The 13,806-nt window shown below is 37.5% G+C and overlaps 5 protein-coding genes across 5 annotated transcripts in view; 3 read left to right on the top strand and 2 right to left on the bottom strand.

Annotated features, from left to right (window-relative positions):
* The window catches only part of LOC129791558 (trifunctional purine biosynthetic protein adenosine-3), a 1,078,967-nt gene that overhangs the window by 476,297 nt on the left and 588,864 nt on the right, over window positions 1–13,806 (top strand). The window lies entirely within an intron of this gene.
* The window catches only part of LOC129791559 (potassium/sodium hyperpolarization-activated cyclic nucleotide-gated channel 3), a 1,048,222-nt gene that overhangs the window by 335,193 nt on the left and 699,223 nt on the right, over window positions 1–13,806 (top strand). The window lies entirely within an intron of this gene.
* Window positions 110–2,909, bottom strand: LOC129791642 (fibropellin-1-like). The gene is made up of 3 exons (XM_055829896.1): window positions 2,616–2,909; window positions 2,161–2,300; window positions 110–518 (listed from the first exon to the last, which is right to left on the bottom strand). The coding sequence occupies exons 1-3, from the start codon at window positions 2,665–2,667 to the stop codon at window positions 336–338; spliced, it is 375 nt and encodes a 124-aa protein (XP_055685871.1). The 5' UTR covers window positions 2,668–2,909; the 3' UTR covers window positions 110–335.
* LOC129791622 (transcription initiation factor TFIID subunit 11) lies at window positions 4,683–5,878 on the bottom strand. Its single transcript, XM_055829861.1, has one exon. The coding sequence runs from the start codon at window positions 5,785–5,787 to the stop codon at window positions 5,029–5,031; it is 759 nt and encodes a 252-aa protein (XP_055685836.1). The 5' UTR covers window positions 5,788–5,878; the 3' UTR covers window positions 4,683–5,028.
* LOC129791592 (serine/threonine-protein kinase tricornered) lies at window positions 5,913–10,741 on the top strand. The gene is made up of 4 exons (XM_055829820.1): window positions 5,913–6,910; window positions 7,118–7,947; window positions 10,249–10,412; window positions 10,488–10,741. Exons 1-4 carry the CDS (start codon window positions 6,587–6,589, stop codon window positions 10,598–10,600), a joined length of 1,431 nt encoding a protein of 476 aa, XP_055685795.1. The 5' UTR covers window positions 5,913–6,586; the 3' UTR covers window positions 10,601–10,741.

The following is a 13,806-nucleotide window of genomic DNA, read 5'->3' on the forward strand; positions in this document are numbered from 1 at the left end:
ATCATTGGAGGATTTTGTTTTCTTATCAGAAACATTTTTTTAAGTCAATTTTCGTTTTTTTTTTGCGCTCTCACTGAAGAGATTTCAAAACAAAGAGATACACGAGACACTTTATCAATAGGTTTTATTTCTTTTCAGTTTTTTTTTTCCTTAATTTGTTTGTTCATAAATAATGGGGGGAATTGGTAAGAGTAAAAGAGGGAGAGAGAGAGTGAAGAAGAGGGACAAAGAAAGCTATAGAGAGGCGGGGAGAGAGGTCAGAGGACACACAGAGTCCACACAATCAATTTATAATATGAGAGAGAACACTGAACTAAACTCCCAGTTGGTTTGACTTAGATTACAATACACTCATAGGGGAAGTTGGTGTGCCATTCGTCGGGGCAGGGGAGTTGACATCGATTGCCCCAGAATCCGGTGCCTTCGCAGCGACACTTGTAGCCTGGCATTTGAGATACTTGGATGCAGGCACCGCCATTCATGCAGGGGCTACCGCTGCAAATATCACCGGCACGACCCTGAAAAAAAATCATTTTTGTTGAATATTTTATTGAATTTTTTTAAAGGAAGATTTTTGGAGATTTTGCATAATTCTTGCAATTTTATTTAGGCCCAATTGACCCCTAAATGAGGCTTAATTAAAGATCTGAAGCTCTTGCAAAACGTATTAAATCTAAATCATTCTAAACCAAGAATGTGAAAACAAAACTTCGTTAAAATGATCGCTGTCTTACAGCTTAGGACGGATCTATTAGCCAATTACAGAACACCTGTTTGTCATTTTGATTGGCTGATTGAACAATCCGAGAGAAGCTGAAGAGCGATAATTAGTAGGTTTGTTCGTTAGTCTGTTTTTTGGGCCAGGCTTAAGGTTAAAATTCCATTCTAATTTTATAGGTTGGGCACTTAAACCGGATTAAGCTTAACGGATTAACGAACAAAGCCACGAATTATCGCTTCGATTCGACTCATTCATTCCTTATTCAGTCTGATCCCAAAACTTTAAAAAACTTGACCTTAAAAACTTAATTTTAAGGCCAAGTTTTTAAAATTTTAAGATCAGACTGAATAAGGAATGAAAGACCTTTTGGAGAAGATTTTTACGAATTTTGACGCCCGAAAACGATCAAAATATGCATTGGACCGTCTTCATGTAATTATCCAGAAAAACATTCAGCCTCAATTTAGCCTAACTTAATCTTAAGCTCATAAACCCAATTTGAAAAACTTGAGGCTAGGCTAAAAACTAAGACCTAACTAGGAACTAAAGCCTGACTTAAGAACTTAAGCCCAGATTAAGAATCTTAGACCTAACTTAAGAAAGCTTGAGCCTGTTTTGAGAAATCTAAGCTGAATTTAGTAGTGAAGTTAAGCTCTTTTCTGGATGATGCCTAAGTGCATTCTTACTGCATTTTGACCCCATATTTTCGTCTCTTGATCTTTCATTCAAAATTAACTTTCGGCTTCGATAAGAACGAACAACTCAAGCAACATTTATCTTAAAAAAATCATTTCAAATTAAACGTAAATAAAGAGTAAAGAAGAGCTTAACGGTTAAAGAATTAAACCGTAAAGAGGCGATGAAATAAGAAGTTCTCTTATTACGATAAGCGCCTATAGAAATGTTTACTTTGGCTTAGTGATCCAAGGATAAAATAAAAGTTTTTCTTCTTCCAATAAGTGCCGAGATATTGTTCCGTTTTTTAACGATTAAAAACAAACAGCTAGAATAGTTAAGACAGTTGAAGTCCTGAATTTTTTCTTTTAATCTTTAGGACCTAATGAAGGTTATAAACGTAATCGAAACATCAATCAGTAGTGGCTCAAAAACCCAAAAAATTAAATAAAACTTTTTTCTTCGGAAAACATGAAAAGCTCAAGAGAGTCAAGAAATTGATGAACTTGAAAATTCTTCAATTTTTAAGAATTTTAAGAACGAGTAGTCAAAAGTGGAAACAGTTTGGAATTGAGCCTCATCCAGAGATCTTTTCAACGATTTCTTCTTACGTTTCGATCCTAAAAGAACCCTTCATCAGGGGCATTAATATTTAAACTTTTTCAACTCTTTTTTTTTCCATTTTTCCCAACTTTGCTTAACTTCACAAACTCATCAAAAAATAAAACAAATAAAAGAGTTAAGAAAGGGTACTTGGGGATCACCTTGAGAGCATCCTGGCACTCCTTCCGGGTTGAATAGCGGAATTCCGAGCGACATCCATAGGCGCAAGTGCACTGGCGATTATCAATTCGGCATCCGTACTGCGTCTGATCCAATTCACACGCCTCGAGGCCGGTGAACGCTGCATTTTTTTTAATGAAGAAGATAAGCCAACATTTTACTTTGTTTTTTCTTTCCTTCTCTTCCACTCTCACACTTTACACGCACATTTGGGAAAAATTGCCTCCCGGAGCGGAAAGAGCAATGTCGGTGTGTGTGTGTGTGGGGATGAAAATAAATCACAAAGGGAAGAAGAAATTGTAATAAATGAATTAAAAACTATTAAAAGGGAAATCGTTAGAGCTTTTAAAAAAATAATTTTTAATGGATAGGAGATAAAAACTCTTAAAGAGTTTTTCCGTGGATTAGGGAAAGAGGAAAAATTATTTTTTTTTACCCAGAACACAAAATGTGAAAATGAAAACTGGAATAATCACTCGACGCCTCATAATCTCCAAATCACGTCCAATATGAGCCACACTGTAATCACACGACGATAAAGGAAGAATAATGTTGCAGATCAACACAAAGAGCACCCACAATAGATGAAAGGAAGCACTCGCTTTTCTTTTATCTTCTTCTCCTTTCTTTTTTAGTGTTTTAGAGTCCGATGAGCGTGGAGGAGAGAGAGAGCCCTACTAGAAATAGCTCATGCCTGGCCAAGATGCTAACTGAGACTGGCTGCTGTGTGGCAATCTCTGTGGGGAGCGCATAAAAGCAAAAACCGAGAGATTTCTTCAAACCAATTTGTCTTCATCTCCCTCGTCCGCTTCGTCTTGTAAATCTACACACATCCCGGGAAAATATTTCGGTCACACTCCAGTCAGACGAGAGTGGATGTTTTGACCTTCTTAACGATCAACAACATGTGTTGTTGTACGTTCATTAATACACAGCACATCCATACCAAAGGAGAGATCATAGAATTTATTCAAAAGAGAATTTCTTTTAAGTGAATTAATATATTTTTTTTAAACTTTTTTTTAGAGTTATAGGAAGAAGTGGAAGATCATCTCAATAGGACGTTGACCTTTAATCCCTCTTGAACTGCTTTTCTTAATTTTTTTAGGATCGTTTTTATGATGAAAGGATTACAAAAAAATAATAAAGGATCTTTAAAATAGCATAGAATTCATCGTTATTAACGTTAAAAATTTTTAAATAAATGATCCTAAAATAAAAAAAAATTATCTTAATGAACACAGCATGATCTTTTTGTTAAAATATCAATGATTAAGGAGAATGATCAGAAGTCTTCTCTGATTGGTTGATAACCACAAAGGACGTCGTCCATTGGTTGATACTCATTTAACTCTTTATCAACTAAGTGGAGCTTGTGGAGCTTTGATGCCTTTGAAGCAAAGCTGATTTGAATAGATTTAAATTTAAAAAATTTCTGGACAATAAGGGCTATGAAAAAATTCTGAACTGAATCCTTTATGATTTTAAAAGAAATAAATAAATCTCCGAAGGAGATCTGAGACTTTTTGTGACTTTTTTGATTAGTTTAGTTCATGAATAAACTCCTTTTACGATTTTTCAAGGTAATTTCACAATTTATAGCTGGAAATGTTATTTGAGCAGATTTTAAATCAGAACAGGGGGTAGACAAAGTCCTTTTTGACCCGAACACAGCAAATAATGGCGGACGGTTTGCAGAGAAATTAAAGGGAGAAAATGACGTCACTTTATTTCCAAAAAGTGCATCAAAATTTTTAAAATCAGTTTTAGTGCATTAATCTTCGTGAGACACCCCTCAAAAGCTATCAATCGATAGAATATTAAATTATCTATCCAGTGGTGGTGGATTTTTTCAGATTGAAGCATTTTCCTGGGTGTCTCAGCGAGTGAGCAGTGAATTCCTATGGAAATAGAGTCTGTGTCTACCCCCTGACTCAGAACGATCAGAATTATTGTGATTTTTAGAATCTTTACTTAAAGATTCTTTAGAAAATGCGAAGAACATTTTCAGAATTTTTCGTTTTACGTTGAATTCATGTACCCACTCAAATGCAGGAATCATAAAAAACTCACCGATGAAACATCCGAGAAACATCTGTGTGAATGTTTCATACAGTTAAAGAGTCTAAAAACAAAATAGTGATGTCATTTTCTGGTATTTTAGGCAAATCATTGCCAGCTTTTGCATTTACTTGTGATTTTTTTTTAATTTTTGTTTCTCTATGAAATTGTGTTTGTTTTATTTTTTTTTTTGAAAGAAGACAAAGATCCATATGTTGATGAATAAACTCCTTTTAGGATTTTTCAAGTTAAGGGGCTGAAACAGTCTGAAGGAAAAATCTATTTGAACAGCTTATTTTTAGGATCTTTATGATCATCAGGAAGAACCCAACAGAGATAATGATTCTTACATAAAAAAATATGCTTATCTCATCGACTTGCCTGATCCTACAATTTTCCTTTTTCTTTCCTTTTAAAAAACAAACAAATAAATAAACAATAATAATTTTACTAAACTTCCTTGTTTATTTAACATTGATCCATTGATCGGATTGATTAATTTGCATTAAAAATAATTACAATTTTATAAATTATCAGTTGAATGTTCTTTACAATATTTCTTTCGTAAATTGCCTGGACTACAGGGATGTCGCATGGAATTGGCCGTTGAGTAGCTGGTGCGGGGAAGTTAGAATTTATCAAAAGGCGGGAAGAAGCGGGAAAAGAAAACTTTTGACGATAAGCTGTCATTGCCCTTTTCGGGATGTTTCTTTTTTTGTGTTTTCGTGTGTGCTTCTCCTCCCCATGTTTGATTACCGCAGATGTTATGCTGCGTATGCCTGGTGGGGTCAGTTGAGACGGAAGAATTGCTTATGTGCTCGTCCTGAGGGGATAGCCCCACGTCTACGAAGCCTTCGAACTGCTTCACGAATGTACTTTGGCTGAAGAGCTCCCGTTTCCCCGGCTGCCTCCATCACATCCAGAGCTTCCTCAACAACCTCCCCGGCGAATACTTTGGCAATACCCGACATAGCAATCACGACGTTCTGTGACACCGAACAACCCGTTATGGTTTGCATAAGACGCTTCACGGCGGCTTTTGGGAAGGCAGATCGACGGAACATCTCATAGCGATCCAGCTGCTCCTCCGTGAAATTCGACACAAGTACCTGCATTTTCTCACGCTCCTCCTCCTCCGCCTCTTTCCGGCTCTTCATCTCTTTCCTCTTTTGCCTATCACGATTCTTCTGCTCCAAATCCCTATCGGCTGTGGGTTGTACTTCCGTTGGGAGAATGATGTCATCCTCAACACGATTCCCAGCCTCCTCTTCGTGCTTTATGCTGACTTTGGGCAATTTTACATCATTCAACTCCCCCAGGAGATTCTTCTCAATCGCATTAGCCATGTCGGATGAGTCAAAATCCTCATCTGCTGGATCACTATCAGAGTGACTGAGGAAGGAATCGGATCTTCGGTGCTTCGGTCTACTTTCACTCGGTTCATCTTTCACCTGTGTCTCCTCCACGGAATCCTGCAGGAGCCCTCTGTCGTGGAAATCTTCATCACCATCTGAACCTGAATTGTGACGATACAGAATACTCTCCATGGCTTCCTTCCCTTTTCTTTGCAACAAAAATCCTCCTCCAGAAACTTCTCTCTGTTTTTGTTTACAATTTCACCTGTCAAACGCGCGAGGGAGAAGAATGAAGAGAAAAGAAGAAGAAGAAAGGTGATTTTTCCCGCATGGTGGCGCTAGTGATTTGACAGCTGAGTGGTAAAAAAAATTTCTTTTGCTTTTTCACGTAAAAATAATTACATAAATTCCTCGAAAATTCACAGCAGCGGTGCCTTTTGTGCGTGAAAAAGGTCACGGAGGGTACGTGGAGGTGGTTGTGTGTGAAAAATTACCCCCGTGTTGTGCTGAAAAGATGCTTTTGGGGCAAAAATTGCCCACAGAGGTTGATTTGCTCGATTCCTACTGAGGAGAACAAAAAAAGTGTCTCACGGAAGACTCGCACTGCTGCTCCGGAGGAGAAAAGACAAATCCTCGTGCCTAAAAGGAAACCTCTGGGACTGTTTTGTGGCACAGAGGACTGAGGGAAGGAAGTACTTGTGAGGAAGCTTGTGCAAAAAGCATCACAGGGAGGGGGATTTTGGTGACGGTGGAGGTTTTTTGTGTGTGTAGTGGCAAAAATAGGTCGGTTACCTTGAGGTCTTCTTGTGTGTTTTCCCATCTGCATCCGCCAGATTATTCCGTCGCACAGCGCGGGGTGAAAGTTACCACATACAGTCGCACATAGACTGCCCCTTCCGGAGACGCGGGTGTACGGGCCCTGTGTGTGTGGTGCGAATGAGATCCCCTGATTTTGGGGTGTCCAGACGTCGGGGGCAGCAAAAGGTAGCTGATGAGTGATCAATTGCGCGGCACTAACGGGGATTTCGTGCAAAAGATGAATATGGCAACAGCTGAAAATAGTATTCGCTTCAGTGATCACACACTGGACAAAGCCACCAAGGCAAAGGTGACGCTGGAGAATTACTACAGCAATCTCATCACGCAGCACGGGGAGCGGAAGGAGCGCCTGGCTAAGTTGGAGGCATCCCTCAAGGATGACACCCTCACGGAAACGCAAAAGCAGGAGAAGCGCATTCAGCATGCCCAGAAAGAGACGGAATTCCTCAGGCTAAAACGTTCCAGGCTCGGTGTTGAGGACTTTGATGCCCTCAAGGTGAGTCATGTTGTACTGCTTTTTGGGTCACATTGATTTTCTCTTTCTCTGTTGTATTCTTTTAATTCCCTTAAAAAATGATTTTTCGTTGTGAAATTTTCTGAGAAATTGAAGAGAATTAATTTTCCTATCATAAATTCTTTTGTTTTGCCGCAAAAAGACTAATCGGGGGATTTTATTTTCCGTGATTTTGCTTTCGCATTGCAGGTAATTGGGCGCGGTGCATTCGGTGAGGTACGGCTTGTGCAGAAGAAGGACACAGGACATGTGTACGCGATGAAGGTGCTACGGAAGGCGGATATGTTGGAGAAGGAGCAAGTGGCGCACGTGCGTGCGGAGCGTGATGTTCTCGTTGAGGCTGATCATCAGTGGGTGGTGAAAATGTACTACAGCTTCCAGGATCCCGTGAATCTCTACCTCATCATGGAATTCCTACCGGGTGGGGATATGATGACGCTCCTCATGAAGAAGGATACATTGAGTGAGGAGTGTACACAGTTCTATATTGCCGAAACTGCCCTTGCAATTGATTCAATTCACAAATTGGGTTTCATACATCGTGACATAAAGCCCGATAATTTGCTCCTTGATGCCCGGGGGCATCTCAAACTGTCGGACTTTGGGCTGTGCACGGGGCTAAAGAAATCCCATCGTACGGATTTCTATCGGGATCTATCGCAAGCTAAACCGTCCGATTTTATTGGCACCTGCGCCAGTCCCATGGATTCCAAGAGGCGCGCTGAGAGTTGGAAGAGGAATCGTCGGGCATTGGCGTACAGTACAGTGGGGACACCCGATTACATTGCACCCGAGGTGTTCCTGCAGACGGGCTATGGGCCAGCGTGCGATTGGTGGTCACTCGGGGTGATTATGTACGAAATGCTTATGGGCTATCCACCATTCTGTTCGGATAACCCGCAGGATACCTACAGGAAAGTCATGAATTGGCGTGAAACGCTCATCTTTCCACCAGAGACACCAATTTCGGAGGAAGCAAAGGAGACAATAATTCGATTTTGCTGTGAAGCTGACCGAAGGTTTGTTTTTTCTTTTAATTTTCTTTTAATTTACATTCAATTTTCCTCCCCTCGTGCCCCTTGACCTTTAGAAATTCATCAAGTTTTGAAAAGTTCAGATTTTCTGTGAAAATTTTAAGTAAATTGCGATAAACCCGGAAGAAATGAAATCGTTCGATGACCACGATGAGGTCACGGCTGAGAAATTTTCACAAAGTGTGTATGAGGAGACTCTTGAAGAGACTCTGTGGTGAGGAGATAAGGTGCGGGCATATGGCGAAATATTTACTCTCTCGCAACGCATTGATTGTCATGAAAACCTTGACCAAAAAGACTCACCGAAGCTCAAAAATGTGGCAAAAAATGAAGAGAAAAATGTACTGGTAAGCTGACCAAGCTTACGAGAGCTGTGTTTCTTTCAGTGTACCAATTTTGTGAGAGCAATCTAGAACGCGAATTAATTTAACCTCTAGGCCGCCAAGCGGGGTCGTTGAACGACCCCAGCCCTATATTTCGTGCTATAACTTAATAAATATAAAAGATACCATTCCCATCTTTTGGAAATAAGTTCTTTGGTTATCTGAGGAGGTTGTGTAAAAATTTCAGCTCAATCCGTCCACCACAAGAAAAGTTATTAAGGAAAATGTAGAAGAAGGGAATTCAAAAATTGGTGTAACGGCCATGCTGCGGAAAATTTCTCAGAATGAAGTTAGTCACATCATAAATCATATGGTTGAAGGGGGTTGAAGGGTTGTGTTTACTTTCTCACTTTACCTTCTCAGTGTCAGAATTATCGCGAATAAGTAACATAAACAACATAAAACATAATTAGAAGCATATAAATGTGCAAAACAATAAAGAATATTCGAGAAATATTGCCATTTATCACGGTGCGGGAAGTGAGGGGAATGTGGGGAAGTAGTGAAAAAAAATAGCAGTTGCGGTCAACTTCGTGGCAAATTTCTCACGAAGAAAGTGTGAAAAAGGAGTGAAAAATGTTTTTCCCTAATATCTTCTTCTGCGTGTTTCCGGGTGGCGAATTTGTGATGCAAGGGGCAAGAGGACTATATAAGGAGTCTAAAGGTAGTGACCCGACAGTTCCCGGTTTTATAGTTTATGAGAAAATCGACTTCCTTCTTGGGGTCGTTCAACGACCCCACCTTGGCGCTCTAAGGAAGCTCCAAGGTCTTGGCGGCCAGCAGGTTAAATACGCGCAAAGTCCGAAAAACGCTTCAAAACGCCATATCTCGGGAACGGCTCCATAGATTTTCGATTTTGAGCTATCGTTGGAAAGGTCTTAACCTCAACTATAACATATTAAAATTTGAAGTAAATCGATAATGGCATTTTCGAACATTTTGATTTTGACTTTAGCGCCTCTCGCGGTCATTTCTCGAAGTTGCAATGTTCTAGACATTTGTAGGGTTTCACGAAACCTTTCATTTGCGCTTGAGTTGATCAAAATCGGACTTGTAGAACCCGAGATATGATATGCCAAAGTTGGAACTCAATATTTTCAAAATAGCGACATACATTTTTTAATTTTTTTTTTATAAATAGATGCTATAGTAAGCTATAATATATCAAAAAATGAAGCAAATCGATAAGGGCGTTTTCGAGATATTCATCGAAAACTCATCGAAAATTTTGTTTTAATTTTTGGCCCCCTAGCGGTCACTTTTGAAACTTCCCATGTTCTAGAAAGAATTTGTTGAATGCTTTCATTTCACTCCGGGTTGATAAAAATCGGTTAAGCCGTTTTCGAGTTATGTTCGATTTTCGATGAAAAATTGTGGCGGCCATATTGACTAAACGGCTTGACCGATTTTCGAAAATGAGGCATCGTTGGAAAGCTCTTGATGGTCCCTACAACATATCAAAATTTTAGACCTCTAGCTATAATATAGGCTGAGATATAGACAAAACAAAATTTTGAGGTTATTCAAAATGGCGGACGGGGGGTGGGGGGGTGGATTTGACCTCATAATCGGATGTCTTCCGGTCGATATTTAAACTTTGCCGTTTACCGCAAGTCTATTTATTACCGTTCTCTCGCAATTTAGCGGAAAAAATTTTTTTTTGGCGCATACGTTTTTTGGAATGTGGGGACCCTAATTCGTGCTCATCCCAAGTTTGTGCTCGATCTGACGACTTTCGATTTTGCTTGGTACACAAAAGCTGTGTCTGAAAGAAACACAGCTAAAATGCCCAAAGGAGCAATTAAGCTTCCTCTAGAAATTCTTCATTCCAATTGAGACATTTTTCGGCAAATTCTTAAAGAATTCTTGAGGGAAATTCTTTATTTTTTTGTGTTCTTCACAGACTGGGCTCACAGCGTGGAATTGAAGAGACAAAATCTGTGCCCTTCTTCCGTGGTGTTGACTGGGAGCACATCCGTGAGAGGCCAGCTGCAATACCAGTTGAAGTGCATTCAATCGACGATACATCCAATTTCGACGATTTCCCGGATGTTTCCCTCGAAATTCGTAAGTTTTTCAAATTTTTCTTTAAAACTTTTTGTGCCAGAAATTCATTTCTTTTTTGCCTTTCCTTCTCTGCAGCGTCTGCACCGCATCCACAGGATGGAGAAATCCTCAAGGATTGGGTATTTATTAATTATACATTTAAGCGCTTCGAGGGGCTCACTCAGCGAGGGACACCGACGAAAAAGTGAGCAAAAACATTACGCTATTATTGAATAATAAAAATCAGAAAATTTTTTTAGTGAGCAGCAGCAAGAAAAAAAAATCTAAGTTAATTAGTTAATGTGCACACCAACACACACATAAAAAAAAGATAAATTTGAGTTCTTAGAGAGGTTTCTTTTCCTCGATTTTATTAAGTACCTCCCCACGCGTAGTAATCTCTTATTTGCTTTTTTTTCTCTCTCCAAAAAAAATGTGTTCCAAGAAATATCATGATCACAAAGTGAAGCAAAAGAAAATTCCCTGCAGTGGGCAGGAGCAGCGTGTTAACAGAAAATTCGTCTATTTTATAAACTCCCAGAGAGAGGATTTTTCTTTTCCATTCATGTGGAAGTTGAATGAGGAGCAAAAAAAAAAAGAACGAAGGAAAATGAACGATGAGCATGAGATAGTGTGAATGAGAAAGTAAATATTTAATTAAATCTCTGGGTGGCTATGAGTAACAACATTTTTTTTTCTTCAATGGTTTGGGGGTGTGTTGAATGTATGAAAAGATACACATTTTTTCCACAAGGGAGCTTGAAGAGTGAAGAAAAATCCACAAAACACGTTTATCACAGAAACACTATGAATTTTTGAGGCGCAGTGAGTTCAATTATTAAGTAGCACCATTGTCTTTTAGAGTGTATAGTAAGGGCTGAAAGATTAATTTGCCTTCTCCGCCGTATGCAATGAAATGGCGCTAGTGGTAAATGAGGAGATTTCAAAAAAAATTGTTTTTATTTGTTTCTTCAAGAGAAGCCTTCAAGATCAAACTGCAAAATTAAGTAATTGTTTGTTGGAACATTTGAAGGATTGAAATTTTAACTCTTTCGCGTGCAGAATGAAACATAGAAACGTTGAAACATTAATCTTTACGACATTAAATTTGTATTTAGATTGGTAGTTCCTGAGTTCTTTCACCTAACAGATTTTATAGTTAATTTCTGTTCCATTTAAAAATCGTGATCGTATGGAAAATTTCGCGTTTTTTTTTGTTCATACGTAGATCCTAACATGAAACATTTTATTTTCTTAAATTTTTAAAAATTTAATGATATTTTCAAGTTAGAAATGCATGAAATTCACACAGAAGAGATCAAAGAAAACGCTCTGACTAAGAAATGTGCTCGAAGAGCATCCACAGAATAAATATCGTGATAAAATAAGCGCATGTTTCAATGTTTCTATGTTTCATGTGGACGCAAAAGAGTTAAAATAAAAAATCCACATGAAACAATAAAACATTCTGACTTTTATTGCAATATTTTATTCTTTAATTGTTATAAAAAGTGATTTCTCAGTAAAAATGTAATCTTCTAGTAAGCCTAAAACATTTTTGAATTAGAAAACCAAAAAGAATTAATTTAAATTCAATAATGAAACAATGTTTCACGTTTGAATCAGCGTTCGATCGAACAGATGCGAAAGGGTTAAGATAGTCAGAAAAAAAAGAGTAAGTTTCCAGATCTCAGAACCTCTTCTTTTACCCTCAAACAGTGTTATCCTAGAAGAGATTCTCTATATATTTTCATTTTCCGATGATTGAGATAATTGGAAATAAAATGTTAATCAAAAATAATCCCAATTTTCCACAATTCCCTTTTCCGGGAATTTTTATTGAATCTCCTGGAACAGAAAAAACTTCTAAAACGATCTAAAGGCAACGAAATTACAAAAAAAAACAAATATTTGATGCAAAAGATGTCTTTTTCCATTGTTGAATGACAAACTAAAGTCCAAAAAATTCACAACCGGACACGGAATAAAAATTAATTTGGTCTAGGAAAATTCGTTATAAATGACAAATCAGAAGTTTCTTCTCTATTAAAATAAAAAATAAATAAAATTTTAAAATGCCTAAAAAAATCATTAAATTAGACATTCTCTCCGACACTAGCGCCACGTAGTGAGCCAGTGAAAAGGTGCAAAATTAATTCGGAATTACCTTACTATGCGCTCCAATCACAATGATAAGAGAAAAATCACATAAAGTAAAATAAAATAAAAAAAAAAAATTTAAATATTCAAACGAGAGAGTCGACAAAGAAAAAAAGCAAAAGTTTGATGAAGAGATGTGTTGAGCACTTTTCGAATTTACAATATTAACTGTAAAAAAAAAACAAAACTTTAAAAATAATATTCTTATTTAAAACAAGTGAGAAAGAAAAAGGGATGTGAACAAATCAATGGGAATGTTATGCAAGATGTATGTTGCATGAGGAGAGAACAAGTTGAATGTAGATGGAAAACAAAGTAGAAGGAAGTTTATTGAAAATAATTTTTTTGTTTGTTTAGATAGTGCGACAGAATCCAATAATGAGCCCCTAACTAAATCTCCATGTTTTTTCACCGCAAACCGCTGATGTTAAATGTAAAAAAAAAAATTAATGAAATTATTAAGATTTAGCCAAGATGAAAAATCAGCAAAAGCTTGTACGTTTCTGCTGTTCTTTCCGAGTTTTATGCAAAAAAAAGGATAATAAAATTAAAATATTTAAAATATAGAGCAAGAAAAAAGTTCCTCCAAAGTGGAGTTCAGCGAGTTCACAGAGTAAAAAAAAAGTAAAAAAAAATTAAGAAAAAAGTATTTTGCCAGGAGATTAAAAAAAAGAGACAATTAGCACTGAGAGATTCCATGGTTTTCATGTCCTCTATTAATAAAAGAAAATAGGCTTCTCATGCAAACAATCTACACGCCGTAACTTAAAAAAAAAGAAAATGATGATGAAGAAAAAAAGATACAAAAAATAGTGAATAAGTAAATAACAGAATTAACCGATATTAAGTGATAAGAAACAAAAAAAAGGAAAGTTTTTCTAAGAACAAAACTGTGGACGAGATATTCTGTGTAAATATATGTTGAATGGAATCCTAAAAAATGTCGGTAGTTTATATGGAATCACCATAAAACCTTTTGCGAATATTTTTCTCATTCCCCTCAACTCGATGTGATTCTAAAAGGTCGGTCGTTCAAAGAAAAAAATGTCGAGGACATTGCAGAGAAGAATTCATCAAAGAAGAGCCGGAATGGCTGGAGTTTATTGCAAAAGTTTTCCGCAGAAACTTTCAATTAAGACTCTTTCGATGATGGAATTAATTTGTCACCACATGTGAGTTGTGAAGGATTTATAAAAGATTTATAGGAGAAATATGATTTAGGATAATCCTTATTAGGGTCCTTTTCGGTTGAGAT

This window comes from Lutzomyia longipalpis, chromosome 3, assembly GCF_024334085.1.
Source record: "Lutzomyia longipalpis isolate SR_M1_2022 chromosome 3, ASM2433408v1".
Taxonomy (NCBI): domain Eukaryota; kingdom Metazoa; phylum Arthropoda; class Insecta; order Diptera; family Psychodidae; genus Lutzomyia; species Lutzomyia longipalpis.

Excerpts from the sequence above, each read along its gene's own strand:
- LOC129791642 (XM_055829896.1), bottom strand. The coding sequence starts at position 2,667 with ATGAGGCGTCGAGTGATTATTCCAGTTTTCATTTTCACATTTTGTGTT. Across the intron at positions 2,301-2,615 it reads TTTCACATTTTGTGTTCTGG|CGTTCACCGGCCTCGAGGCG; the intron begins GTAAAAAAAAAT and ends AAAAAAATGCAG. Across the intron at positions 519-2,160 it reads AGTGCCAGGATGCTCTCAAG|GGTCGTGCCGGTGATATTTG; the intron begins GTGATCCCCAAG and ends ATTTTTTTTCAG.
- LOC129791622 (XM_055829861.1), bottom strand. The coding sequence starts at position 5,787 with ATGGAGAGTATTCTGTATCGTCACAATTCAGGTTCAGATGGTGATGAA.
- LOC129791592 (XM_055829820.1), top strand. The coding sequence starts at position 6,587 with ATGAGTGATCAATTGCGCGGCACTAACGGGGATTTCGTGCAAAAGATG. Across the intron at positions 6,911-7,117 it reads AGGACTTTGATGCCCTCAAG|GTAATTGGGCGCGGTGCATT; the intron begins GTGAGTCATGTT and ends TTCGCATTGCAG. Across the intron at positions 7,948-10,248 it reads TGCTGTGAAGCTGACCGAAG|ACTGGGCTCACAGCGTGGAA; the intron begins GTTTGTTTTTTC and ends TGTTCTTCACAG.